Source organism: Epinephelus lanceolatus, chromosome 12 (genome assembly GCF_041903045.1).
Source record: "Epinephelus lanceolatus isolate andai-2023 chromosome 12, ASM4190304v1, whole genome shotgun sequence".
In the NCBI taxonomy this organism is placed as follows: Eukaryota; Metazoa; Chordata; class Actinopteri; order Perciformes; family Serranidae; genus Epinephelus; species Epinephelus lanceolatus.
The window spans coordinates 24,959,580-24,973,173 of record NC_135745.1 but is presented as its reverse complement, the minus strand read 5'-3'; the positions used below and the strand labels follow the sequence as shown (position 1 = coordinate 24,973,173).

Below are 13,594 nucleotides of genomic sequence, written 5' to 3'. Positions count from 1 at the left end.
AGTCGTGTTAGATTGATTCCCTGACATTGTGTGTGTGTGTTGCTTTCACTGAGTGAGTGATTGTGTCACTCTGTAAAATCCCAAATCAGTGACAGTGAGCAAAGTTTAAAGGTCAGCAGAACACAAACATGACTCATGTTTTCAGGTCTGATACAGGAATTTACCACATTACACCGCCTTTATGTTCCACCACTGTCGTATGTTACCTACAGTATGTTTCCTTGCCCTTTCAGATTCATCACAATAAAGTTAATGATAACTCAAACACATTTAGACCTCCTGTTAAACCTGCCTGCAGACTCTGCTTCACTGTAAACCTGACGCTGGTGTCACACTTGTATTAAGTAACACACACACAGACAGTCGACCTAATAACCCCGACACCTTGTCTTGTGGCTCTGAGGCCTGCAGCGCTGTGTACTTAGCTCCACCCCTGAGTCTAATGGCAGCTCTGAGTTCATATCCAGGCCGGTATTGATCAGCATGTGTTTACATAGAGAGATGAGCAGTGTCGTCTCCTCGTCCACAGTCAGTCGTAATAACACACAGCCATGCTTCCTGTGGTGACACGGACGAGTGCTCTCAGTTTGCGGCGCTTTCTACTCTATGTTACTGTGAGCTTGGTGCTGCTGAGGTAGGTGCAAGTTTTACTTCCTGTTTAGTGAGAGATTGCCAATATGTTAAAGCTAATTAACATAGAGGTTAACTAAGGTAACCGTCCTGCTGTCAGAGACATGCTGATACTTGATGCTCCAAAACAGTTTTCAGTGTGAGATTAAATGCGATTTATGTCACTTTTTTGGTATTAAATCAACTGTATTATTCCTGATTAAGATCCATTAGTAGTTCTGTGTGTAACCAATCAAATTAAAACACTTTTGCATCTAAAAATGTCTTAAAATAAATTGATTTGTCTTGATCACAGTGAAGCTGCGGACACAACAGCGAGCGATGGAGACCCTGGTGTTCGTGAGGCTCGGTCAGTGGGCCATCAGGTGGTAGTTCATCCTGTGGACTGTGTTTTATCAGAGTGGAGCTCGTGGTCGCGCTGTGACACCTGTCAGAAGAAAAGGGTAAGTATGATGACAGCAGACAGGTGATGGTGGGCCCCGGGGGACGTCACAGCTACGATACAGGGCATGTGTTTGTCGGCCCATCAGGGCTCCACAATGTTTGTCTGATACTCAGTTGTAAAGGAGGAATCACCCTGAGCAGGTGGGCATGAGCACTTCAGATGGTATAGAGAGAAGTGTATACCTGCATGAATATGATTGGATGTTACGAGTCAGCTGGTAGCCTAACAGCTCTGAATGAGTCTGTGATTGTGAAGCATGAATCAGTTAAAGCAAACATTACATCACTGCTCTGCCTGAGCTGGTGCTTTATTTTTACAAAGAATTTAAAGGCTGTTAACTGAAGGCAGGGGCGCGGTCACTGACCCCATGGGAGCTCCCTCAGCCTCCTCGGGTGTGACAGAATTTTACGCTTGACATCTATTTGAGACAAGCTTTTTATTTGTCAAAATGTGTAGCCACACAGGGCTGGTGAAAGGGACTGGGCGTTTAATTGAGGTTTTATGGTATATTCCGATCCAAGGCCAACTACAACCAGGTTGTATCCCAATGATATGCTGTGATATGTATACCTTCTAACCTCAAAGGTCACGTGTATGGGATTCAGTGACATCTCCCATGTGCCAAATATGGTCACTTCTGGCTCCATAAAAATCCAAGATGGCAACAGCAGAACTTGAGGCTTTAAAACTGAAGGCCATGAACCATTTGGTGACGTCACGGTAGTGTGGTGGAAATGTATGTATCCCTATCTAGGGCCGGTGTTTGGCTTATTCTAAAGCCCAGTTCAGACCAAAGATTGACAACGAGACGAAACCGTTTTAGAACGTTGCAGAGAAAAGTTGCAGCGGTGTGAACTGACCGGTCTGAGCTCAACTCAAGCCAGCTGATGGAGTCACCTGCAACTCAGCTTGTCAAATCGCAGGCGGCTGGTTTTAGAACATAAAGCATGTCACCTGTTTCAACAGCCAATTCGCTTTTAGTGAAGTTTGCTGGTCCAGTCAAAATGACTGCAGACAGCGTTGGCTTGCTGCAGCATACAGTCCATCTGATGCTCGTTTTGTTTCTGTTTTTCGCCGTTTCATCACTACAAATGCAGCTGTAGCCAGTATCTCACTATCACTATCCTCCATTAATATTTTAAGAAGCTACAAATTACATTCAGCCACAAAATAAACCTGAGAAGCTGCAAATCAGAACAGAAGTACAGAGAGTTGTTGCATAGAGATGATACACTGTCTCATCTAGTTGCATTGGTGTGAACCGGCAGGTTTTAAGAACGTTGAAGAACAGCACATTTACAGCCTGTTTTAACTTGTCTTATTGCAAATCTTTGGTCTGAACTGGGGTTTAAGGAATAAAGACACAAATGCTGTGTCTCAAATCGCGTACTTCTGTACTTACACTTTATATTTTGAGTGCATAAGTGCCTTCACACTGAGAAGTATAGAAAAATGCAGTGCACTATGAGTACTCAGATGGTGCACTCAAGACGGTCAGGAAGTTGAGTGTGGAACTATGGACACTTCTCGCCCTCAATGGTCGCCATCTTGGCTACGTAGCAGAAGGGGAGGGACCACTTTTCAAACTGGAAATGGCGGTCGAGGACTGTGCAACCGTGAACGTCGCTGCATTGTCGTTATACATGTGTTTTTTGCTCTAAGCACCACTATACTGTTGTCAGATATAAGCCAGCAGTATGTTTGTTGGGTTAATCTAGCAGTCTGTAATGATTTGGTACCGCGAACGATAATGTGAATGCTAATGCTAGTTTGCTAACTAGCTAATTTGCGGTAGTCATTTCCAGTAAGTGCACAACGGCCGTGTTTGATTTGAGACAAGACTACCTTGTCAAAATTCGCGCACTACGCCATTGAGTACATAGTGCACATATACTACATAGAAGTGTACTAACGGAAGTATGTGATTTGAGACACAGAAAATGATTCTTATATTAGTAGGTGATGAGACACTAATGAAAATTAAGTTAGAAATATTGAATACCTTTTTCTGACAATATATTCCCTCCTGAATTTTACACACTGGACCTCTAAAGGAAAAGTTTTAGGAAACATTCTTTGAAACACACTTTTTTGCTGAGAGTTATGAAAACACTGGCACCACTCTTATTTCAGCAGCCAGAAGCTGGCTAACTTCACTGCTTAGCATTTAGACTCGAAACAGTGGGAAACAGCTAACCTGGCTCCATCCAAAGGTAGCAAGTCGCGTCAGCTAGCACCCCTGAAGCTCATTTGTAACATGTTTGTTTTGTCCATACAAAAACCAAGGTTTAAAATCAATTTCATGTCATTGTGCTAAGCTGTGTTAGCTACTGACAGTAGCTTTAGCATACAACAGCAGTATCACTCTTCTCATCACACTCTCAGCAATGAAGCAATGAAAAATATTTTCCAAGATGTCAACTTTTTCATCAACTAAAAACTTTTGACCTTTACAATCAAGCAAATAAATGAAATGTAGGCTAACTTACATAAAACCCCCACTGGTTTTATGGGCTGCAGTGGTCCAGCCAATTGTTGTGCACTGGTTATCAAAATGAGATTAGATTTGGATTCAGTCAGATTAGATCTAGTTGAATAAATCATCCCTATTGTGCTGGGACTGAGAGATAACTCTGCAGTCTGAGGCATTCGACATTTCGACCCTTGTGGGCTGTTTTTCTGAGAGGTAGAGAGCTCCACTGCTGGCAAAGGTCTCAGCTGATGTACTTCAGCGCTCTATCTCATCCACTTTACAAGAAAGGGGATTAATAACCTTGACATGACAAAGTGAAAACAGCCCTCTAATGGGATTTCGGCTGTTACAGTTCCCCGGAGCAGTTTCCAGGCTCTTTCACCACCTTCATTGGGTCATGGCGAGTCCTCCTCTGTGTTTCTCTGACCATTTATGTGTCTGTCTCTCTCAAACATCCAGTATCGCTATGCTAAACTGGAGCAGCCGTCCCAGTTTGGAGGGCAGCCGTGCAATTTTCACGACAGGGAGGAGGAGGCCTGTGACGTTCCAGCCCGCTACACCTGTGACAGTGTTCCTGTGTGTGAGGGATTCTTCTGCAACCAAACAGGTATCTGATACACCTGTCCCTATGTACTCCCCACTGCCCTCAGTCTTTACGCTACGCTAAGATAACTGGCTGCTCGCTGTAGCTTCATACGTAGCAATCTAGCTCTCAGCAAGAAAGTAAATAAGCATATTAACATGATGTCAAGCTGTTGATTTTAGTCTGTTTTGGAAATGACCAATAGCTAAATGCCTATGCCAGCAGCCAGAATGAAATGTTAGCATTAGCCTACGGTTCTGCAAACCACGCATATGTTACATTTGTATATTTCATATGTATCATATCAACATTTCTAATGCAACGTAGTCTAGATTACAGATATGTTAGCTGTTAGTTTGTCATTGGGAGGAGGAGGGGATGGTGGACCTTTTCATAGCTACAAAAGCAGGTATTTTATAACGAGAATCAGCAATATTTCCAGCCCTGTTTATAGCAACAAAAACTGGTATTTTTTAACAGTTTGGAACATTTCGAGACGTGTTGAGCAGTTATTTTGTAACAAGAGTTCGGGTCATTTTGAACTTTGTTTTCAGAGACAAAAGGAGATACTTTTTAAAGGGAGGTCGAGACGTTTGAACAAGAATTCAGGGCATTTCCAACTGTGGTTACAGCAAAAAAGGCGGGTATCTTTTAACGAGAATTTAGGACATATCCAGCCGTATTTACAGCTACAAAAGCAGGTATATTTTAATGAGTATTTGGGACATTTTCAGCTGTATATATAAATTGACAACAGTGGGTATTTTTTAACCAGAGTTCTAAGCATTTTCAGCCATATTCAAAGCAATGAAAGAGGGTGATTTTTAATGAGTTCAGGATATTTCCAGCCGTATTTATAGAGATGAAAGTGGGTATTTGTTAATGAGAGTTTAGGACATTCCCTGTTTACGGTGACAAAAACATATATTTTTTCAAGAGTTCAGGAAACTTTTGGACATGTTTATAGTTAAAAAGAAGGCATTTTTTATGAAGAGTTTGCGACATTTCCAGCTGCATTTATAGCAGCAACAGTGGGCATATTTTAATGTGATTTCAGGAAACATCTGGTCATGTTTATAGTAACAAAAGCAGGTATTTTTTAATGAGACATTCACTTTCAGCCATGTTTATCACAAAAAAAAGGTTATTTTTTAATAAGAGTTTGGAACATTTGCAGACGTATTTACAGCAAAAAAAAGTATTTTTTATCAAGACTTTGGGAATTTCTAGCCGTGTTTGTAGCAACAACAGCAGGTATTTTTTAACAAGAGTTCAGGACATTTCCAGCTTTACCGTTGGCGACAAAAACAAATGTTTTATCGAGATTTAGGGAAATTTCTAGCTGTGTTTATAGTGACAAAAACAGATTTTTTAATAAAAGTCTCTAGCCATGTTTATAGTGTTTGTAGTCTTTTAACAAGAATTTGGGACATTTCCAGCTGTATTTATAGCAACAACAGTGGGTATTTTTTAACCTGAGTTTGGGACATTTCCTGCTATGTTTCTAGCAACAAAAAGAGTTCAGGAAATGTCTAGCTGTGTTTACAGAGACACAAACTGGCATTTTCTAATTAGAGTTCATGACATTTCTAGCTGTATTTATAGCAACAAAACCAGGTTTTTTTTTGTTTGTTTGTTTTTTAGATAATCTTTTGGGCATTTTGCCTTTATGTCATAGTGAAAGCTGAAAAGAGACCAGAAAAGTGGCTGAGAATGAGAGGGGATAACATGGAGCAAAAGGCCTGGGCTGAGATTAAACCTGGGCTGTTGCAATAACACTGAGCCTTAATGGTATGCACTCCACCAGGTGAACTACCGGGCACCCCAAACGCTTTTTTAAACGAGAGTTACAGACATTACCAGCTGTGTTTGTAGCGACCAAACTGGGTATTTTAAGCCAGAACATGATGTTTTCCCAACCCTAACCAAGTGTTTTCGTACCTAAACCTCACCACACATGAACCACAGCATTGTCACAATTAAAATCAGAAACTGAATCATTGACAAATGTAAACATTCAGTTTCGAATGGATCGAGATGCCATCCACGTCTCTCCTCTCCTCCAGGTCGCTGTATTCCCAGAACTCTGCAGTGTAGTGGGGAAGATGACTGCGGGGACATGTCAGATGAAGTCGGCTGTAAGAAGGTTTCCAAGCCCTGCAGGGAGGAAGCTGAAGAGTATTGGGGAATCGAAAACCTTGCCAAAGGGTGAGTCACATTCCCATTAGTCTGCAGCCTGAGTCCCAGATATTTTCGAGGACTTGGAGAGGTAAACATGTTGCTGTCCTCAAATCAATCTGCTCACCCTTAATGCTGTTGCTCTTCTTTCAGAATCAGTATCTTGAACAGTAACCTGGAGGGAGTGGTGCTTGATAACAGATACTATGCTGGCAGCTGCTTGCCTCACTACATCCAGGATGTCAGATTCAGGAAGCCTCACAACTTGCAGCAGTACACTATGCAGGTGAAACCAGCTGCTAATCATACTGCTGTATAGCAATTATTGAGCTGAAGTTGATATTCGAGATTACAGCTATCTTCCAGCCCAGACGTCAAAAGAAAATGTTGGCATTGTACGTTTCTGCAAACCAGGGAAACTTTATGTTTGTACGTGTCATACGGGTCGTATCAATGTTTCTAAAGTAATATAAGTCTGATTACATGTATATGAGAGGAGTTTGTCTTTAGGGGGTGGAGGGAATGGTGGATGGCGTGACACCTAGACCACTGTTTGAGACAAACAACAAAAGTGGGTGTTTTTTAACAAGACATCGGCAGCATTTACAAGCCATGATTGTTCCACCAAAAGCAAGTATTTTAAGCTCATGATCTTCTTCTAACCATAACCCAGCGGTTTTTTGTGCCTAAACACAACCACACATTAAAGCCACAGTTGGTAACTTTTTCATATTTGTTGAAAGTGTCACTTTATCCACACAGCACTAAATGAGACAAATAAATCACAGGCTGATCCAACTTGAACGTGAATTTCATCACGGCAACTCATAATGTGACTCAGTAGTGTGTTCAGCCCCCGCGTGCCTGTATGACCTCCTGAAAACATCTGCTCCTGATGCGTCTGCGGATGGCGGAACAGCAATTCACGGAGTGTTTGACATGATTGACAGCTGCGTCTGAGACTCCTCAGCTCTGATTGGTTGATGCTGACTGCATGGCTGTCTGATTCTAGTGAATGCCATTTTAGGCAGTAGGAAGAGGAGGAGGAGGAACATGACTTTTTTCACAGACTATCTGTCTCATGTACAGTGCCAAAGATGAACTCCACCCGATGGCAGTTAAAACATAAAGAAACGTTACCAGCCAACCTGGCAACCTTTGTTCCTAATAGCTTCTCTGTAAAGCGTTGGTAAAAAAAATTGTTCACATTAATAACATTTTTAGTTATATAAAAACTCCCTTTAAACTAGGGCTGAGCTGAATACTCGGATGAAATGAGTATCAGAGGTACAGATAAGTATCATACAAGTAAAATGTGTCATGTTATCTGTGCTTGTGATAAAGAAAAATCCTTATTTGGGTTGATGTGTTTAATCAGTTGTGATAAAAAATGATCCTGAACTTCAATTCTGAGGCTGTTCTGTAAATATGTTTCTCATAGGTAATAAATATTGCAACTTCTGATCAGTCCATTTAAATGTCAGGCTTAAAATAACAACTTCTGATTAGGCCCAACCCACTTACAAATTAAACTCCACCCAGTTTTGACATAAACTCCACCCATTCCGAGTATAGATACAGATAATTTAGTTAAACAGATACAGACACAGATACAGATACAGATAATGGTGTACTCGCTCATCCTGACTATAAACCCACTATAAAAGGTGTCTCATTGGAAAGTGGTGCCATGTTTTGTCTGTTGCATCAGTGAGGATTAATCTTAAGGCTGTAATAATGGTGATTTATCTTATGTTTTTTCTTGATCATTCTTCATGTTTTAAATATAGTTGACAGTTATTGTTTATCGAATGATACGGCTCAGCTTGTTACACACTATAAAAGGACGTTTTCCCTCCCATGTGTTTACAGACAAAAGGCTCGTATGACTTCACCCTGCAGTCTTTTGAGTCATACTCTGACTACAGGAAGCACACTTTGGAGGAGCGCATGTCCCAAACCACCGTGTCCTTTGGCTTTGCCATTCCATTCATAGTTGAATTTGGCTTCAACTACAATAAGGCCAAATACTCCAAAAAAGAACAGAAGATCCGTCGTGCTGCTAGCAAGGTGAGGTGTCTTTTCTCCTGACCTCTTCATGACCTGCTGATTTATCAAAAACAAAAAGGAACCTAACAGATTTATGATACATCAAAACCCACAAGTCATTTAAAATGTCTGCTCCAGCTCCACTCTTAGCCTTAAAGCACTGACGTATTCATCAACTCCTGCTGATTCTCCCTCAGACTAACAGCTTCGTGAGGGCCAAAGCAGAGCTGGAGTTGGCCCAGTACATGCTGAAGTCAGATGATTTGATGCTTCACCCTGAGTTCCTGCAGCGTCTGCGCTCCTTGCCACAGTCCTATGTTTACGGAGAATACAGACAGATCTTCAGGGACTACGGCACCCACTACATTACAGAGGCAGCCCTCGGAGGAGACTTTGAACACACCATCATCCTGAACAAGGAGAAGCTCGCAAAGTCCGGTAATAAATATTAGTGGCTGCTGAACTGGAGTCACGAAGGTCACAGTCAAATCAAGACTGGTTTAGTTGCTCAGTTTCTGCTCATTACAAGACACATAAAGGTAATTATTGTGATCAGATACTGGTGTGCAACAGCAGTGACATCATCTTTTCTTTATCTTGTCATTGTTAAAGGGACAGTTCACCCCAAAATCAAAAATATATAGTTTTTCTCAAAGGTACAACCCCAACAGTTACCATGATGTTTATTTTCAGATGTGGAGGGAAGTCAGATTTGACCTCTGAGGAACACAAGAGGTCAAATCCAAGATGGCCACCAGTCCCCTTGGTCTGATGTTCAAACATGATTAATTTTCGAACCAAACTGTGCAGTAAAACATTTAAGGTATCATTTCCAACTAACGTGGGGATTCCCGTTCATTTGGTGAGACTTTTAAGATCATCAGTTGGAGATCAGCCATAGAGATGTCTGCCTTCTCTCCAATATAATGGAACTAGATAGCACTCAGCTTGTGGTGCTCAAAGCGCCAAAAAAAAACCCAAACCAAAACATGTATAAGAACATTTCAAAAACTAAACTAACTAAAAACCAAACTTAACTGCCATCCATATCACTGTGCAGAAGGAACAGTGCATCTACTGTAAGCTTACCTAGCACAGATGGAGCTAAGCTACAGCTCAGTCAAGAAGGACATTGTTAATGTTTACATATTGAGAATGAACCTCTCGTCTATGAGTACATGAGTAGATCCTCCTGCGTGGTGATACGCTTGGCAGGTGCTGTTTGGTAGAGAAAAGACTTTTTCCTATAAACTTACATAGTGAGAGAGACGTCCATAAATCAATGGGTACATTGTTTTGAGTGTCACAAACCCTGCAATATGATTTGTTTCACCATCAGAATTTAATCCATTGGTCTGATACATCTGTAAATTCTAGAAGATCTGTTCAATTAAATAATTTAATCCCCATTCAAGTTAATGGAGTGCTACACCGGAAGTACTCAACTCAGTCAGTAGAACTCTGTAGTGTGCCCACAGTGTGGAAGCAGTGCCACTCATCGGGGTAATGTTATACCTGGCTGTTGAACCATTTTGGTTTCATGCGCAGCTTAGTAACTTTCACAGGAATGAATAGGGTTCCACCTCAAACGCTGTATCCAGGTCTCTTTATACATCCATGATTAGTAGATGCACGCTTCCTTCTGTGTGATGATACAGGTGTAGTTTGGTGGAAAGAAAATAGTTCCTACATGAAACTGCTCACAACAAGGTCTGTGGATTATCTTCAGTAACCAGGTCATGATTTCTGGAAAGAGACATTGATGTTGATGAGTTTTTCAAATGTACTTTTTTTGGCACTTTGAGCACCACAAGCTGAGTGCCATCTAGTTCCATTATATTGGAGAGAAGGCAGACATCTCTATGGCTGATATCTCCAACACTCAGCAACTCACACCAAAACAATCTAGACTGACAAATAGCACTACAGGTAAGAGGATAAAGCTGTGTTTTTGATTTTGGGGTGAACTGTCCCTTTAACACTGATACCTAGTGATAAATAGTTGATTTAGTTAGTTGATGGAAAGATAGTAACCACTCCCTGACTCCCTTTGTTGCTCCAGATTACACTTTGGACGACTACGCACGCTGTACGCAGTCGGGCCTAAAGGTCGGGGCCAACATTTTTGGTGTTTATGTGTCTGCGGGTTTTCACGGTGGATCCTGTAATGGCCTACTGAATGAGATGGGAGGTGAGGAATATGAATATGTTCAGTTTTACATCATGAACACAAACTGATGCTAAAAATCTGAAGTGGTTCTGTCTCTCCTCAGAGGACACAGAGCACGGCAGCATGGTGGAGGACTTTGTTGCAGTTGTAAGGGGTGGAAGCAGTGAATCCATCACCGCTTTACTGTCTAAAAAGCTTCCCACGCCGCAGCTGATGGGGCTGTGGGGCGAAGGCGTGCAATTTAATCCCGACTTCCTTCGCACAACAGTGAGTTTATCCGTCTTTAACTGAAATCTCATGTTCTGCCTCTCCCTTTCTGTCTCACTTTCCCCGCTTATTTCTGTTTTTATTCATATTACCTGCTTTAATCCCATTTTCAATCTTCTTATTCTTGTGTTTCTGTCTCCCACAATCTAAAACCTCTTTTTCTTCCTCCTTTATAATTCTCCATCTCAGTTTGCAGCCATAACTAACTGTTTTCAAGGAGTTTGACCTGACTCATTGGTGCAGAAACATTTACAAAGAGCTGGTCAGTGGTGGTACCAGGATTGGCTTTATTACAAAGAGGCAAAGTACAACTAGGCTGCTAAACAGCAAGTTGGAGAACAAACAACAAAAGATGCCAAATAGCAACTGAGCCAAATACAAATAAGCTGGGTTAACTTTCAGCACTTGTGAGGGTTTCCAGTTGGCTCTATGAAAGGAAAAACTAAATCCTAGAGAAGTGAATTTGAACGGCATGAAGATGGTTTAATTATGAAATTTCCTTCTCATTAGACACGGCTGCTGTATGAGCTAGTGACCTCCAGAGACTTCTCCCATCATGCCACCCTGAAAAGAAACCTGAAGAAAGCGCTGTCGGAGTACCTGGCAGAGGCCGATGCTTGTCGATGTGCTCCCTGCCAAAACAACGGAGTGGCTGTTTTGAGAGGTATCTCAGAGGATATTATTTTTGGTGTTTATGACAAATTCTAAGGCTCCATATTCATTAGCGATAGACTGAAAACTAATTTCCCCCAGTTTGTGCCAAATCTTAAAGGAATAGTTCAGGTTTTTTGAAGTGGGGTTGTACGAGGTACTTGTTTGTTTATTTTTTATTTTTTTCCTACTTTGTTTATTGGATTTTCAAGTAGAACAACGTTTACAGGATCATTGCACTTGTAAAGTGTTTGGCAAAAATATAAAAATACAACATTAACGGCAACAGTGCAACAGGTATGTATATAAATTATATATGTACACACAAAATAAATAAAAACTGACGAAATAAGTGCAGCAGCACAACAAAAAAAAACAAAAAAACAAAACAAGACAAAAAACAAAAATAAGCAAACAAAACACAAAAAAACAACATTTTAATATTTTAATTTACGCAGGACAGGCCTCTTGCATAGATATTAAAAGATGTACAAATCTGTAGCCGCAGGGAAATGGATTATTATTATTGGTAATTCTTTACCAGTTTTATGCAATTTAAAACTGCTTGAATCCAAAGAACATGAGAGGGGAGCACAGGAGACTTCCATCGGAGCAAAATTAAACGAGCTGGCCTGGGCTGTGCCGACTGACATCTACTTCGTGTGATTATACACTGACTTTAGAAAAGAACCTCATAAAACCCTATTTCAGAAGATCACTCTCCCTGGTTTTACTCAAAGGAACCTTAACTGGCATTGTCAGAGCTTTTTTTCACAAACTTAAAATTGTCGTATACTAAGGGATGATGTTTACAGTGGTGGTAACGATATTAGTGATGATGCTTGTGCAGTAAATATCTTAACCTCCCTCAACAGGCACCAGGTGTGACTGTGTGTGTCCCACTGGCTACGCTGGACGAGGCTGCGAGATCACTAATAGACAAAAAGGTCAGCTCTCAAAACACTGCGCACAGCATTGGATTAAAACCTTCTGAGATACTGACATAATGATATGAAATATGATGTGGCCCCTTCTGACAGATTTAGCCATCGACGGCAGCTGGAGCTGCTGGGGTGCATGGTCATCCTGCAGCGGACAGAAAAAGACGAGGAGTCGACAGTGTAACAACCCAGCACCCCGTGATGGAGGCCTGGAATGCAGAGGACTGCAGGAAGAGTCGACTGAATGTTTTTAAAATCTGTTTAACAGCTCTGACATAAAGATTTTTAAAATTCTGCTGGAAAATGGAAGTTTGGTTTGTGGTGTGTTTGTCGTTTGACTGCGTGGTGTGACATGTTGAATTATATTTGAATAAAAACAATCTTACCTAAATGGAAAATCTCCAATTAGTATTTCATTTATACTGTTAAACCATGTGTCTCTGGATATGTCTTCTCATTGGTGTAACTGCATTCTCGGAACCCATCAGCTGTATTCGGCGTCTGACTTCCGGCAGACAGCGATACAGCCTCTGGCGGCAGATCCCCGATTTTTTGGCATTCCACTTTTGATTTGGGCGGAGGAGGTGAATTTCCATTTCCGACTTCCGTTTATATATATAAGTAAATATGCTGAACCTTTGCAATGATTCAGAGTTTGCAGTGACGCCAATTATGTTCCGCCTCGTTAGTTCACCGCACGGACCATTTAACCTGGCAACAACTGCAGCCGGCTCAAACGTGATTGGTCAATATCACGTGGACTACAAACAGCCTACAACCGGAAACCAGGGCTCTTCCGCTCTTCTTCCGGAGGCAAGATCTCCGGGGTTTGCCTACAGACTCTACATTCACTGAATGTAGAGTCTGTATATAGAGACTAACTAAAATGTAACTGAGGTGTCATGTTTTCCTACATCTCTACAGTGTAGTAACTGAAAGATGCATTAAATAGTCAGAGATAATGGACTATTCTGCTCACTTGGCCTTGTCCTCCATGTTGGCCACATGAGAGTAACACCAACAGACAACCTACTGGCTTAATCTAATTCATTATACGCTCAGTTGCCAGTTTATTTGGTACACAAAACTAAAACTAATGCAGTCTAAGACAACAGTCCTGCAGTATATTCTACCATCACCAAGGTTATAATGCTCAGTTTCTGTTGATGTGAGTGTGGAGGTATTTTGGAGGCTGCAGTTGTTGGTA

The 13,594-nt window shown here is 41.3% G+C and overlaps 1 protein-coding gene across 1 annotated transcript; it reads left to right on the top strand.

Moving 5' to 3' along the window:
• Positions 1-475: 475 nt before the first annotated feature.
• Positions 476-12,778, top strand: c8b (complement component 8, beta polypeptide). Its single transcript, XM_033650283.2, has 12 exons — positions 476-634; positions 926-1,073; positions 4,008-4,155; positions 6,198-6,339; positions 6,463-6,595; positions 8,182-8,379; positions 8,556-8,796; positions 10,421-10,549; positions 10,632-10,795; positions 11,306-11,459; positions 12,322-12,393; positions 12,487-12,778. Exons 1-12 carry the CDS (start codon positions 552-554, stop codon positions 12,639-12,641), a joined length of 1,767 nt encoding a protein of 588 aa, XP_033506174.2. The 5' UTR covers positions 476-551; the 3' UTR covers positions 12,642-12,778.
• The last annotated feature ends 816 nt before the right edge of the window (positions 12,779-13,594 follow it).